Raw genomic sequence first — 15,371 nt, forward strand, 5'->3', positions numbered from 1 at the left:
GTTTGTTGATGCCACTTTGGAATCCGTTGACTTTTTCCTCTTGGTTCTTAAGCACAAATAGGTCTGCAATTCCTTTCACTTCTCTGTCGGCTTTCAGTATTTGTATATTAAATGTTAAAGTCTTTCAAAATACTGTAGGGCTACATCGCGTGGTAAATTTCAGAAGGGCTGTCCTAGAACCGTTTTTTAATGAATTGCTCAAAAGTTGAAAATACCACATAAAGCAATTCCAAAAAGGCGTCCTCATAGTTGAAGGATTTTCATTAACGACATCAAAGATAGGAAGATTAGTTCTGTGATTATCAGTATTCCGGGTGTAAAATGAGACATTTGGGTACCTGGTTACAACTTGGCAGGCCAGGTCAGGCGCAGCCCTGCTCACTGCTGTGTCTCCTGCTTCTGGGCATGTGCCCTGCTCCATCCTGTCCTCTGGCATCGCAGATTCTCTAACCGCCTAACCATCTAGCCATCCTTCCTGGTCCATGCTAGGCACGGACGCAGGCTCCAAGCATGTCTTCACTTTAAAAATTTGCTTTAGGAATGAATGGGGTGCAAAAAAAAAAAAAAAAGAAAAGAAAAAAAAAAAAAAGGAATGAATGGGGACCAAACTGATATTATACACTTATACTAAGTGATTCCTTAACAGTAAAGTCAGTCAGAGAATGTTTGTTCTATGAAACAAAAGGAGTATTTCAGACAGGTTTGAACTGCAGTTACTGGGTTCAGTCCCTTGGGTTGGGAAGATCCCCTGGAGAAGGGAAAGGTTACCCACTCCAGTATTCTGGCCTGGAGAATTCCGCAAAGAGTCGGACACAACTGAGCAACTTTCACTTCTCTTCACTTCACTGTTGTTTTAATCTAAGGCCTTACAAATAGCTGTTTAGAAAGTCCCTTTCTAGTGGCTTAAGTTTAGTTTATTGGACCAAATTATATCCACACTGTATTATTTTTTACTTGAATTTAGATACATGCATTCTGTCCTGTGTCTACTATGGGGGTTGAGCCTGTAAGTTCACTTCCTTGCTGGAAAGCACTTGTCTTGCTTTAATTATTTTCATTCACTCAACAAAAATTTTACTTCCTTTTATGGGAAACAACACTGAATATAACTAATACAGCTCCTGCCCCAATGCTGCCTACAGTCTATTTTTACTTCTGTTTTAGGTTTTTATACATACAAGATAAGTTATTATTCTTAATAAGGGATTTTGCAGACCTGCAAAAACCAAATGCTGTAAAAATTTGGCCATTATCATACCGTATCAAAGAAGTGTTCTAAGTATGCTGTTGCCCCTCAGAATTGACTTCAATTATGTTATCATGTTAGTAATTTCTTTCACATTATTCAAAGCTTTATCGTGTTTTATACATATAAATTATTAATTACTAGTAAATTTCCTTTTCCAACCCACCTGTTTACTATACATAAAAAACATGTTTTAAGCAAATGTTGACGTTTTCTTAATTGTTTACTAATGGGTTTTATGATTAGCATAAAGGAGACTGAAACTTTGATTATGATAGCTTTTGCCCTTAATTAGCAAAGTATATGCGTGACTTCTAGCTTAAATATGAAAGAGTTATCGATGCAGGTAAGTGTTGTCAAAATTCACAGCTCTCAGAGAAACAACTATCAGAACTGTGAAATTTAAAGTACAAAGTACAGAAATAGTTTTAATTCAAGCTTTTTCTTTTGTCAGCATCCTCATAGGAATTCATTTTAGTAGACCCTCTGATGTATGATTCATTTCGCTTGTTATTTTTCTGCATGAGTCACCATTTCAGAATGTAAAACGCAGGGAGATAATAAACCTGTGTATGTGCACGCACACACTATATTCTCTTTAATTATTGTTTTTGTGTATGCAAAGTCGCCCTAGGAAAAATAACATCTGTTCTGGTACCAGCAAAAACTGGGCAGGTATTCTGAAGAGTGTTACTTCATCTTAGGGTAATTTAAAATAGGTATATGTATGTTTTCTACCTTGCTCTATGATTCTTTAGATCAAGACAAAGAACTTTGTAATTATTTGGAAAAGCATGGTAACCCATCTTTGATATGTAAAAAAGAAAAACTGGAGTGCGAATTTCATTGCAGACTTTTCAGTCATAATGCTTTTTTAAAGACTTTCTTAACAGTATAAAAGAGAATACACAGGTAATTTTAGTTGGCATTTTAGTTAGGAATCCATGAATGGAAACTATATATTTATGTTTATTATGCCAAGCCAAATAGTTATAAACTCTAAACAGCTTCTGGTTTCCTTTGTTTGAGGAAATAATTAGCCTGTCATAAGAACTCAAAATAATTAGGCTGAATTCAGGGAAATTAACCATGACTTTGGAATTATGTTTTGTGATAAAATGAATGAAAATGATGTCTGTTATTTTATTTCAGGGTGTAAAATATGTAAGTGGAGTAATTTGTAGACTATTGTAACATTTCAAATCAAAATAGATGTAATTTTAAACTGTACTGAATTATTTTGACTCTAAAGGATTTTTTCTTTATTACAAACGCCATTGAACAATAAGCATAAATAAAAATTTTATGAATGTATTTGAGATGCAGTAAAACTTATATTGGTTGGGGAAAAAAGGAAGAAAAATTGTTGTTCACTAGGCTACTTTGGTTTTAGATTTTTGTTTCTACCTATAAATCATTATCTACTGAGACAGATATGCTACTTGTTACTTTAACTGCTATTTAAATTACCTTAAATTTACTTTACAAACTGTCATTATTTAAAACAAGCTTTTTAAATCTTAAAGGTGTGTCTGTTTGGGGGTCATATTGGCAGCTCTAATAGAGAAAAGAGGACCATCTCCTATTTCTTCATGCCTTTTAAGTGTAATCAGAGGATTTATCCACTTGCACATTGGTTTGCCAGCCTGCCCTTCTACAAAGCAGTAGAATAAGACCGACATAGGACACTGGCCCCTTCTTGACCACATACATGCTGTCAAGATGTTCAGCTTCTCTGGGCCTCTCACTTTAAAATGGACATAGTGATAAAAGCATCTGCCTCTCAGACCCATTGAGTTCCAGGGAGGTAATAGAGATGAAAACACCCTCCACTGTGTAAAGTATTTATATTATGAACTAGCATAACGTGCAACACAGGCTTTCATATTCTTAATTACCCTACCAAAAACCCAGTATGTGCCCTGGGCAAGTAAGTATTCACCAAGTTTATTCATCATTTTGCAGTTTTGAAGTGCAGAATTCAGTTCTTCCATTTATGCATGTTCTGTGCTTTACCAAAAAATGGAGCCTTTGCTTTAACTTTGTTGAGCATCCTTTATTAGTCTAAATTTTTGTCTTCTCTTGTCTTTTAAACTATGAGAATACTGCTTTCACATATACCTGTAGTATTTTTGTATTGATGCTTGAATGCCCTCTATTAAATATTGTATCTACAGATCATCAAATTCTTAATGTGAAAATTTGATTTCAGGGGAAATTAATTAAATGTGTGTTTAGAATGTTAGGGCTTCCCTCATAGCTCAGTCAGTAAAGAATCTGCCTGCAATGCAGGAGACTCAGGTTCAATTCCTGGGTCGGGAAGATCCCCTGGAGAAGGAAATGGCAACCCACTCCAGTATTCTTGCCTGGAGAATCCCATGGACAGAGGAACCTGATGGGCTACAGTCAGTGGGGTCGCAGAGTTGGACACAACTGAGTGACTTTCACTTCACTTCACTTCACTTCACTTCACTTCAAATGTTAAGTAAAGTTATTGTCATTTAACCTGTCATCGGAGAAGCTTATTTTGTTTCAAGTATTGGATTTATATTCTCCTCAGTTTTGCATAATCATGATTTCTGAATTGTTATCTTTAAACCATTTGGGATTTACTTATTTCTCTGTGCCCTGTACTGTCTACTTTTTTTCCCCTTCTCTTTGACCATTTCTGCTATTTGTTCTTTTCACATTTACTTGTACAATCAGGAATTATCAGCAGATTTTTTTTAATGTGTCTTCTTAGTCTACTAAGGATCTTGCTTCTAATAGGCATTTTTAAGATATTTTAAGGTTTTTCAACATCGATCTCTTAAAATACCCCTTCTCCTGTAGGAAACCTATATTTAACTTCCCTTGCATGCTTTTGAAATCTAAGGAGTGCAAGGTTATTGCCACATGTCAGCAGCGCTTGCAGCATCCTGGGAAATAAAGTGGGGGCTATTGCAGGTAATACACATATAGCGTAGAAGCCTATGTTGCACAAGCATGGGCAGTGTGCGCTTGGGAGGTGCTCTCCTCAGGGAGCCCGCTGTTCTGAGCTCAGGCTGCTGGTGCGCTGTCCCCAAGAGAGAACCGAGCTTGTCTGTTCTTGAGTAGTGTTTAGCTTCATGAAAATTTGATCCATTTGGTTTACAGTCACCCTAACAGGCATTTCTCTGAATAGGCAAGTTAGGATTAAAAAATTGAATTTGGGGAAAAGTGTGGGGTCATTCAGCATCACGAGATGCCATTTATCTAGGTAATACTGTCTTACTTTTCATTTCTGCCTTAATTTGGTCATGTAAATGTGCTCAGAACTAATAAAGATTTGCAACTGGTAAAAATTAATGCATGACTCTTCAGCCGAGTACTGAATGAAAAAGCATGTGTCATGAAATCGCCATTCTCTGATCCCGTGTTTTCCATCACTTACGGACTGGTTCCGTTTAGAGTGTAGTCCATGCTTATTTTTTGTTTCATAGGTTGGCCAAAATGGGAAGGACTGGATTCCACTCTCTTCCACGAAGAGTCAATGGGACTGGCTAAGATCAAGGTCTGAGGCTTCATCCATCCATCATCAGGTATGCATTGAACAAAAATCACTACAGTTCTATGCATGTATCTTTGAAGTATTTGGTTGATATGCATATTATAAATTTGGATTTTTATACAATGTTGAGTCACAACTTTATCCTATAGTTTTTAAATGCACTGTAAGTAATTTAAATTTTGAAGTATATTGAGTTAAATGATATTGTTAGCCATGAAAAAATTTCAGCTGGTCTTAGAAAAGTGTAATATTTGAAATATGCAATTCTTCATTGCTCAGTCTGTACATCCAAAGATAACAGAATTCTTGTGTTACTCCATATTGAGTGTCACCAATTTTCATAGGATCAATTGTTTGCTGCATCATGATGCAGTTTTAGTACATTCTTTTCAATAACTTAAAAACTGTTTTTCTCAACTGGAATTCTCGGCCCAATTATAGTTGGGTTCTTCTAACATGATAATGGCAAAATATGACCAGTCTATGAAATATTTTCAGATATTACTTATACATGGGGTTTTAGATACTTTGTATTCCATGTTGACTTAACAGTTGCAAAATTTAACAGCTTGTTTCCCACACCATTCTAAATAGATGCACAAAAGCATCATGTTAGGAAGTCAACATTACTCTCTTTTCCTGCTTTGGCAGAATGCTGTATACCAACTTACATTGTCTTTACTGGTTACAGCAGAATAGCTGTTTAGATATTTCTGAGAGAGGCAGAGAAGCTGTGTCTTGAATGAAAATATAACAGGGAAAGAACAAGCCGTTGAGATTCAGAAAAATCTAAAACCAGAGGGAACACATTGTGTTAGCAATAGTGATGTCAGTTGCATTAATTGTGTTAATGTCACTTAAAAAAATTTTTTTTTTATTTTTTAAATTATGAAAAGTATGATAACATATACAGGAGACTTGGAAAATACAGAACAGAGTTACATATAGTTCTAATACATATTACAATTTTTAAGTAGATAAATTAAGATAATTTTTAGTTGAAGTTTCTCAAAATAGCAAACTCTTAAAAATTAATAGAATTAATACATAGAAAAGTAGAAGGATATAGTCTACCCAAAAAGTACTGTGCACTAATTCAATGTAATTAAGATTTATCCAGTTTTCACATAACAGCTGGGTACAAATGCTCTCTTCTCTGCAGTAACCCTCTGTGTTTTTTCAGTCTTTTTACCTTCTTGAGGCTTTTGATGACCAAGTCTAAGGTCTTTCTTGGTAACGGTCACATTGTGCTTGAAAATATGTGGGTTATTTTCCATTATCTTTTGATATTTATTTCTCACATAATTCCACAGTATGTGGGGACTTGAATTTGTACCCTGCTGTTGTGTGAAAAAAGTGTTAATGTCACTTTTAAACTGCAGAGGAAACTTAGGCGTGAAGGAAAGCCTTGATGTGTCTGCCTGCTGAAGAAGAAAGGCTGTGTGACTCAGACACCGATTAACTCAACATCCATGCTTTACTCTTTAGTCACATGAGCAGATGATTGCTGTATTTTGCCTGTTTAGGGACAGTCTTTACATTAAAAATACAATAGGGTCAATTGCAATGTACACTTAATTTTACAAAAATATAGGTTAAATCCATCCACTTTTCATGAGGGCAAGCGTCAGTCTGATGCCAAAACACAAGTGATAGAAAGAAACTGGTTTTCATTGCTTTTTGAATATATAATAGGATGAGAAATCCAGTTAATCAGTAGTCGATAACATTTAGCCACCTGCCAATTTTCAATTTAAAGTCAGATCTTTTTGAAAGAGGTTGCTGGTATTATCAGTTCTGTGTCTCTTAGAAATATAGTACCCTGCTAAAAACTAGCATTCATGAACTTGAGGAATCGTTTACCTTTTTAATATCAAATGGATCTTTGAGGAGCTGGTTTCTTCCTCTGAGAAATACAGTTGATAATATTTACTATCTCTTGTCCACAAGTTTTCAAAGTTTTCAATCAATGTAAGTTTTTAAGTAGACATGCTCTTTGCCATACACAATATACATTTCATTCTTTCTTTCTCAAAGCACTGATAATGAGTTGAAACTCTGACCCACCTTTTTCAAACTGATTCCTCCACACTGATGTACTGCTGCACAAGTATTGTGCTTACCACTCTCACAGGTCACAGGTGTGTCAGAGACTAGCCCCCTATATCTGGTCATCCGCTCTCCCTGGGTGCCCCATGAACAGCATCTTCTTCTATGACGTGAAAGACAGTGGGGAAAATTACTTCAGCCAAATCATTGCTTCCACCCAAGAGACAGGGAGCCGTGACCCTCACCTAACATAACACCAAAACGTTTCACCACCTCAAGAATGCATATTTGTCCTGAAGACAAGTCATTTCTACTCTTGAGTCAGAAACCCCTCTTCGTGTGATGACACTGATGTAAAGAATTGATTTTCACCTTGGGCACTGAGTTCAACTCTTTCAGGCCTCTGGTGTCTCTTGTCTTAAGAACTCCTTCCCTGGACTGAGTGGTTCACAAGGTGCCTAAAAGAGTTTTTGGCTGATTATCTATATTTTTCTACAACACAAATTGTGGCTAGAGCTGCTTCGCACAAATTAAGAGGATTTTTAGACATTAAAACATACGTGGAAACATTTTTATGTTCTCAGCGAGATTTATGTTCTCTGGGTCCTTGTAAAAAGTGAAGCTTTAATGATGCTACTTACAGCGTCACGTCTTGATGATTCCCGAGGGTTCCCTGCTGCTCTCCCTGAGTACGACGTTTGTCAGGTGGGATCTCAGGGGATCTGTGAACTGTTCATTCTGAGCAATGCCTTAATATGTATTTTGACAAATATAAAAGAAGCCTAAAGATATTACATTAGACCAGCTGAATCCATTTTATGGTTTCTTCTTTCTTTTTTAATTCAAAAGCATCACATAGCAAGTAAAACTTTTAAAAATTAAATCTAGTTACAAACTAGTTGTTTCTTATTTTTTTTTCCAGTCCCTTTTTGCTTTCTTTTACGACCACATGAAACTTGAGAAGCCACCTAAAGCTAAATCATTTAGTGGAGTTGGGCAGTTCCCAAGTGTCCAACAAGAAGGCCTGCTTTAGGCTGCGATGGCCACTGTCATTCCTGGTGATTTGTCAGAAGTAAGAGATACCCAGAAAGTCCCTTCAGGGAAACGTAAGCGTGGTGAAACCAAACCAAGAAAAAACTTTCCTTGCCAACTGTGTGACAAGGCCTTTAACAGTGTTGAGAAATTAAAGGTGCACTCCTACTCTCACACAGGAGAGAGGCCCTACAAGTGCATACAACAAGACTGCACGAAAGCCTTTGTTTCTAAGTACAAATTACAAAGGTATTAAACTCTATTTGTCTTTCAGATTCTATTTTCTATTATGTTGGCTATTTGAAGCCATTGTTAACGTATATATTTGTATCCACCTCTTTCCGCTGACTTGCAGAGAGAAATGTTTAAGTAGATTAGACGTTTTAGCATTCTAAGTCACAGACTTTTATGTGTTAGTGCTTTTGGATCTTTTTTAATGCAATGCTTAAACAAGAGTAGAATGTCCGTTTGTACAAAGAAATTGCAAGAGAAGGGTATGGACGTTAACGTGAGTATATTCTGTCTTGCTCAGTTGCATTTGCAGTCACTAAAAACCAGAGAGAACTAAAGTGGCGACTTAGATGGTTCCAGGTCTGCGGTGTTTAGGTGTGTACCCTTTGTAGCAGACGGGTAGTGAGTTAGAGAGTGTCGGTGAGTAGGGCAGGTCTGTGTTAGCCTAGCAGCTTAGCTTCCTTTTGAACAGGGAGGCCAAGCCGTTCTTACCATGATGCTGACAGAATATGTCTGTGTTCAAGGCACATGGCTACGCACTCTCCCGAGAAAACCCACAAGTGTAACTATTGCGAGAAAATGTTTCACCGGAAGGATCACCTGAAGAACCACCTGCACACGCACGACCCCAACAAAGAGACGTTCAAGTGCGAAGAGTGCGGCAAGAGCTACAACACCAAGCTGGGCTTCAAGCGGCACCTGGCCCTGCACGCAGCCACGAGCGGCGACCTCACCTGCAAAGTGTGCCTGCAGACGTTCGAGAGCACCGGCGTGCTGCTAGAGCACCTGAAGTCGCACGCGGGCAAGTCGGCGGGCGGCGTGAAGGAGAAGAAGCACCCATGCGAGCACTGCGACCGCCGCTTCTACACGCGCAAGGACGTCCGCCGACATATGGTGGTGCACACGGGAAGGAAGGACTTCCTCTGCCAGTACTGCGCTCAGAGGTTCGGGCGCAAGGACCACCTGACGCGGCACATGAAGAAGAGCCACAACCAGGAGCTCCTGAAGGTCAAGACGGAGCCCGTGGACTTCCTGGATCCCTTCACCTGCAACGTGTCGGTGCCCATCAAGGACGAGCTCCTCCCAGTGATGTCGCTGCCCTCCAGCGAGCTGCTGTCCAAGCCGTTCCCCAGCACCCTGCAGCTGAACCTCTACAACACTCCGTTCCAGTCTGTGCAGAGCTCGGGCTCTGCCCACCAGATGATCACCACCCTGCCTTTGGGCATGACGTGCCCCATAGACATGGATGCTGTCCACCCCTCCCACCACCTTTCCTTCAAGTACCCGTTCAGTTCTACCTCATACGCCATCTCTATTCCCGAAAAAGAACAGCCCTTGAAGGGGGAGATTGAGAGCTACCTGATGGAGCTGCAGGGCGGCGTGCCCTCCTCCTCCCAGGACTCTCCAGCGTCCTCGTCCAAACTGGGGTTGGAGCCGCAGCTCGGGTCCCTGGAGGACAGCACGGGGGACCTCTCCCTGTCCAAAAGCTCCATCTCCATCAGTGACCCCCTGAACACACCAGCATTGGATTTCTCTCAGCTGTTCAATTTCATACCATTAAACGGCCCTCCCTACAACCCGATCTCGGTGGGGAGCCTGGGGATGAGCTACTCCCAGGAGGAGGCACACTCTTCGGTGTCTCAGCTCCCCCCGCAGAGCCAGGACCTGCCGGATCCTGCCAGCACCATAGGGCTGGGCTCTCTGCACTCGCTGTCCGCAGCCTTCACCAGTAGTCTGAGCACGAGCACAACCCTGCCCCGTTTCCACCAGGCTTTCCAGTAGAGTCCCACCGTGCGCATCGATGGCCGAAACGTATGTGCAGCCCTGCCTTAGCTGACCGTTCTGGTTGTAGTGCCTACTTTAAGACAGTATCACAGTTTCTGCTTCTGTATAGTACCAATTTTCATTAAGCCAGTATAAAATAGAAACTAGCTTTTTAAATGAGCTACAGAACCATTTGTGTTCAGCTATGTTTACCTGGGTATTTTGTCCTGATTCACTGCCAACTGTCATATTTTAAGACGATTTCTCACATAGGAAAGCCATTTAGCAGTCAAGTCTTACAAATCCCATGTTCTGACTTACTGTTAGATCTTAAACTTTGCATTTTTGTCTGAGATCAATGGCTCTACCTTTTGACATTTGGCTCCTTAAAAATATTTTGCTTCAGTAAGTTTTCTAAAACGTACATGAATGACCTGAGAGTTTAAAAAATTTTACTAGCCTCTAAATGGATTAATAAGGAAATGCTTCAAATGAATTTAGAATCCAGTCTGGGGACATAGCATATGTTTCTTAGATATAACCATAATTTCAGGTCAGTGTATTTTGAAGACTTGCTATTGTCTGGCTCAAATGTTTGCTGTCTTTTTTATGCACATATAAGAAAAACAAGCCTAGACACAAAGCGCACCAGTATTTGTAGCAAACAGACACCCCCTAGGAAGGTGACACGGCAGTCCATGTTACTTAAGAGTTGGCCTTAAATTAGTACACAGGATATTTGCCACGTTTTATCCTTGTTGCTGTCTTTCTTGCATTCATGCTAATAGTCTATGGCGTCAAGAGTCTTCAGCGTCAGTCTTTAGGTGCGTCTCTTTCATCTTCTCCATCTTTGATGGCCAGAGGGTAGGTCGAGGACAGCCAGCCACTTCCCTTGGCTTCTCACTGCACAATTGGTCCAGAGTCCACAGCTGTTGGGGAACACAGGTGTGCTTATCCCAGGGGTGGGGCTGTCCCATCTTCTAGGGTGAGAGACCCCAGGCAGAGAGACCAGTGTGAGGCCTGCCACTCTGCTAGGGACTCGTCTGGGGACCACGTCCCCGGTTGCCAGGGTGGAAATGAGGGGTCAAGTCACAGCATATCACTTACATCACTCTTGCTCCCTTTGATTCTGTTTTCTCTCCCTGAGCGCCAAAAGCGGAAAACAGAACAACCCGGCTCGCCAACCACCACCATCCCCCGCACTGTGGTATCTTTCTCATTCAGTTTTTTTTTTGTTGTTGTTTTTTTTCATTCAGTGTTAATTCTTTTTTCCCTGCTGTTTTTGGACAGAGACTTTAAAGTTAAATGCATTCGAAAACTATTTGAGGAAAGATCACAAAATTTAAGTGACTAAAAGTATATACAGTAAACCCCACGTTTACAAGTCCCTGGGAAGGTGGGAGGAACGTCACAAAGAAGCTGAATTTGCAGACAGAGGGGGAAGAGCACAGTAAAACAAGCACTGTCTTAGGTGATGTGAAAAATAACAAGAGCGTGGTGTTCAGTGAATACAGTAGTTATTACAGGCTTTCCTCACTTGACAACCAGCACATTTTCTCAAAGGTCAAACTATTATTCTATTTTTCTAATAATCGGTTGGGGCGTCAACCTAAGAAACATATCTTATTAAGCACTTGTTAACACCTTATTTGGGGACCCTGTCTGTCGGGGTGGGTTTGAGGAGGGAGGGTTTATAGAAGAGTATATATCTCTTTAAAAAAAAAATATTTCTGAGCACTCATGAGCCCTGTGTGGAAGCTTCTCTTCCCTTTGACAGGGCCAGCTATCACTGCGGATTTCCATGTTTACCAAGAAGTTCTAAAGATGAGTGCAGATTACTGAATATAATACATTATTTAAACTATTGGGGAGTAGTATAATTTGTGGAGAGATGTAAATTGTAATAATGTAAATGGGGGTTTCACTATATATTATATATATGTACACACACGTGTATCGCACTTCATAGAATCAGAGTTGCTCTCGTACGGAGCTTTGGCTCCAGTATTTTTATCATGCTCCTATTTGTTTTTGTTTTTTTAAATCCCAGGAGCAGTAGTTTTTATACGTATGTATTTAAATTTTATTATTAAAAGTAACATTTTATTAAAAAAGTGTGTTCCAAAGGCATTAAAATTATATATGTTAATAAGGAAATACATTTAAAAATTTTTCAAACTGCTCCTGAGCATTTGCCTAGGAGACTGTTTGCTCTCAAAGTAGGCTTTTAGCTCTGCTGTGTTGCTGCCCGCTTTAGTTTCTATGAAACAGATGCTTACTTAAATCATTAGTTGAATGATTAATGTTCAATATTGCTTTAATCACCGTCGAGAGGAAAAGCAAAAAGAAAAAAAATATTGGTGACAGAGCACAAATGAATAGAAAACCTGTTTTTAAATAGAAATCACAAATCACAAGTGTGGAAGCACTACTTTATTTTTGTCTAAAATTTGCTTAAAGAGAAGTCAGATGAACGAACTGAGATGTTGGCCTTTTTGTGGGCTGTATTTCACTGCTAATAAAAAAGTAAAAAGGGAGTACCAGGATTTATTAAATAAAGCATTTTGGAAATGGGGAATGGCGCCATGTAGGTGTATATATATATATATTTTTAGCCTAATTCTCGCCCAGCATACCTTCCAGGGCACCAGGGCTGAAATTGTGGACTCTATTTTCACGTGTACACACCCCTTTGCCTGTTGCTTTCCCACAGACTTGAAATCACACTTCCAAGTAAGAGGGAATTCTGCTCATTCATTTTTTAAACTGACTATAGTGGTCACTAAACCCCCTTTGAGAGAATCTCTATTAAGCATGAGGTAGACTCATTTTATTTTAATTGCACAATGGTCTGACAAGGCTGTAACACCGAACTGGCCCTTTTTTTTTTTTTTCCTTAAAAAGAAAATTGACACTTTTGATGTCAACGGGATGTGATTAAAAATAATGATTGCCAATTCTGTTTTTATTCTCCAGTGGCCAGAATCATTATCCTCGAAATTTCTAGTAGTGCCTTTGCTTGGGTTTTTCTTTTTTTTTTTATAAAGGGATTGTTATTAAGTAAAAATATTTCAGTTTAGAATTTGGACCTCAGACAAGATATTGAACCTCATTCGGTTTGACCTTCCACGTGTTTGTACAAATTAATGTCACCAGATACCGAAGCACGAGCATGGAAGGATACTGACACTATAAGCAATATTCTCCGCGGATGGACCCGAACATCACCTTGATAGCTACTGGTCACTGCTACAACATGCATCTTAAAACCCTGTTACCAAGTTCCGTTGTTCATGTCCTGACTGATCACGCGCTACTCTTTGTGCAGCTTGTTAATTTCATGTAGGTGTTTCTTCCAAACTATGTATTTTTGCCGATGTGTTGCTTGTGTTTTATTCTTCTTAGTCACTTGTGCAACATAGTGATATATTGTGTTAATTTGGACAGTAGCGGTTTTTAAAAACCATATACTGACTGAAAACATGAGCCAGAGCTGACTGCTTTATTAAGCTAATAATGAATGTTAAAGAGTACATATTTTCAGGATTATTCATCTAGTAAGCAATACACATATATAGGCCAATATTTTTTTAAAAAATAGAGCTTGGTCAACCTCTATACTACACATATTACAAGATATAGCACTTTCAAAACGAATCTAAACCTTTACAGAAAAACTTTCTTATAGGTTATGCCTTTTATTTTAAGACTTATTATAATTTGTTTCAAGTGCCATTAGAGGATAGATATATAGGCCTTTGATGTATAATGCTTTGTGTTCAAGAATGGTAGACGGTATTTTAAACAGGTACAGTTTTACAGTGTTTTCTTATCAATTTGCTATATTGCACAGAATCAGTGTGTCTTTTCATAAGGTTTTACAATGGTTTATTTTTTTAAAAGGTTTACGTGTCTCAAAACACACTGTCTTCCCAGTATGTAAGTTAAAATACAAAAAAAAAATATTCACCCAAGTTGCTTCCAGCCTACTGAGATCCAGGCGACATTGGAGGAGATCTTTTAGATGTCATGTATTCTTCATTAGCAATGGCAGACTGTTACCTCTGAGAAATGAGTGCCTACATTGAGACCTTGTCTTATTTTTCTCACACTGTGTCAGCAACCATGTCAATCACACAGATAGTCTGTGGTGATCCCATAGATCCATGTTAAGCTGTGTTGTGTAGCTCTGTGCTGAGAACCCATGCAGAGCTCCTTTCTGATCCATCCAAATGGATCCTTTCTTATACATCCAAATGATACCACCCACAACGGGCAAGGCACGTTCCTATCACCCCCGGCCCTTCTGCAATATTGTCAACCTCTGAGGTTGGAAGGCAGTGTCTTTTGATTAAGTTACCTAGCTTAGAAAGGACAGAACTATTGCTAATGTGTAAAACACTTCATTGTATAAGCTTCAGTGGTACATATGACCCAGAATGAATGTGTATCTTCTCAGAAACACTCCTTCAATATTCTGTCGGATCATGCTGCTAATGTAACTTGGGATACAACTCTTCATGGTGCTACAGACTTCTCTGTCTCGTTCAGTCATATTTTTTTTTTATCCATAGGAAAAAAAAAAAAGGACTACATTAGGTGTAAAGGTGTACAATATATTTTTATACTGTGACTTCATTTGTCTTTAACAAGACTTTTACACCACCCACCACAATGTATTCATGTGCACTTGCAAAAGGAAACCTTGGACGTGCAAATGTTATACCAGAACAAACCCAGCTTTGTCCACAAAGGTGACCGTGACTCGGAAAGAAACATGGGCTTTATAATATGGTGTGGAGTGAAGAACATGCTGTACGTTACTAACAGCCCTTTGAATTTAACAAAAACTGGGCATCCATTCGGAAATGGATTGCATCATGCCTGAACATAAGCTGGACTGCTGAAATTGTATTTTTAGCTGACGAAAAAGTGTTTGGACTAGTACTCTAAAAATGTTCTGATGATAAAGTTTTGAGTCAAAATAGAAAAGAGAAACTGCATTCCAGGCTGCATTTTGTATATTTTTATTGCATTTAAAATTCGCTCTTCTGTGATACCGGGAAATCAAGTGGCTTATCCTGTATATCATGTACTTAAAATGTATTCACAAACTACTGTTGTGTTTGTATAAAATATAGACAAAGATCATATTTTCTGTGTGTGTATAAGCTCTGTAAAATAGCAATCACATTATGAAGCTGCAGCAAGACTACATTTTAAACATCCACATCCAAAGAAGCAGGCTATTTATTGTCCAGTTACCCAGTTATAAAATATTCATTTGCTGCTAATTAAACAATAGTACTGCAGCTTCTCATGGCCTACAGTGTTATGTTTGCTGTAAGAAAAAGATATGTGAACTCCACAAAAATATATGAATAAAAATTATAGAATGGCTTTAGATAATGTAGATCTTCCTGAAATTATAACAGATGATAAATTTCTATTTGGTATAACATTTTTTCCCTTTGAATTTGAAATATTTTCTCATTTGATAAATATAAGATTCTAATAGCT

At 38.7% G+C, this 15,371-nt stretch overlaps 1 protein-coding gene across 3 annotated transcripts in view; it reads left to right on the forward strand.

The window, feature by feature from the left end:
* Positions 1-15,163, forward strand: part of PLAG1 (PLAG1 zinc finger) — a 50,499-nt gene extending 35,336 nt beyond the window's left edge. For 2 of the 3 annotated variants that reach the window (XM_025265385.3, XM_044928757.2), the window contains exons 2-4: positions 4,708-4,806; positions 7,747-8,105; positions 8,612-15,163. In XM_025265385.3, the coding sequence (XP_025121170.1) occupies positions 7,864-8,105; positions 8,612-9,869 (1,500 nt within the window). In that variant the 5' untranslated portion in view covers positions 4,708-4,806; positions 7,747-7,863 and the 3' untranslated portion in view covers positions 9,870-15,163. The remainder of the gene's footprint in view (positions 1-4,707; positions 4,807-7,746; positions 8,106-8,611) is intronic. The other variant, XM_025265387.3, reaches the window with a different exon arrangement.
* The last annotated feature ends 208 nt before the right edge of the window (positions 15,164-15,371 follow it).

The sequence above is a fragment of the Bubalus bubalis genome, chromosome 15, assembly GCF_019923935.1.
Source record: "Bubalus bubalis isolate 160015118507 breed Murrah chromosome 15, NDDB_SH_1, whole genome shotgun sequence".
In the NCBI taxonomy this organism is placed as follows: Eukaryota; Metazoa; Chordata; class Mammalia; order Artiodactyla; family Bovidae; genus Bubalus; species Bubalus bubalis.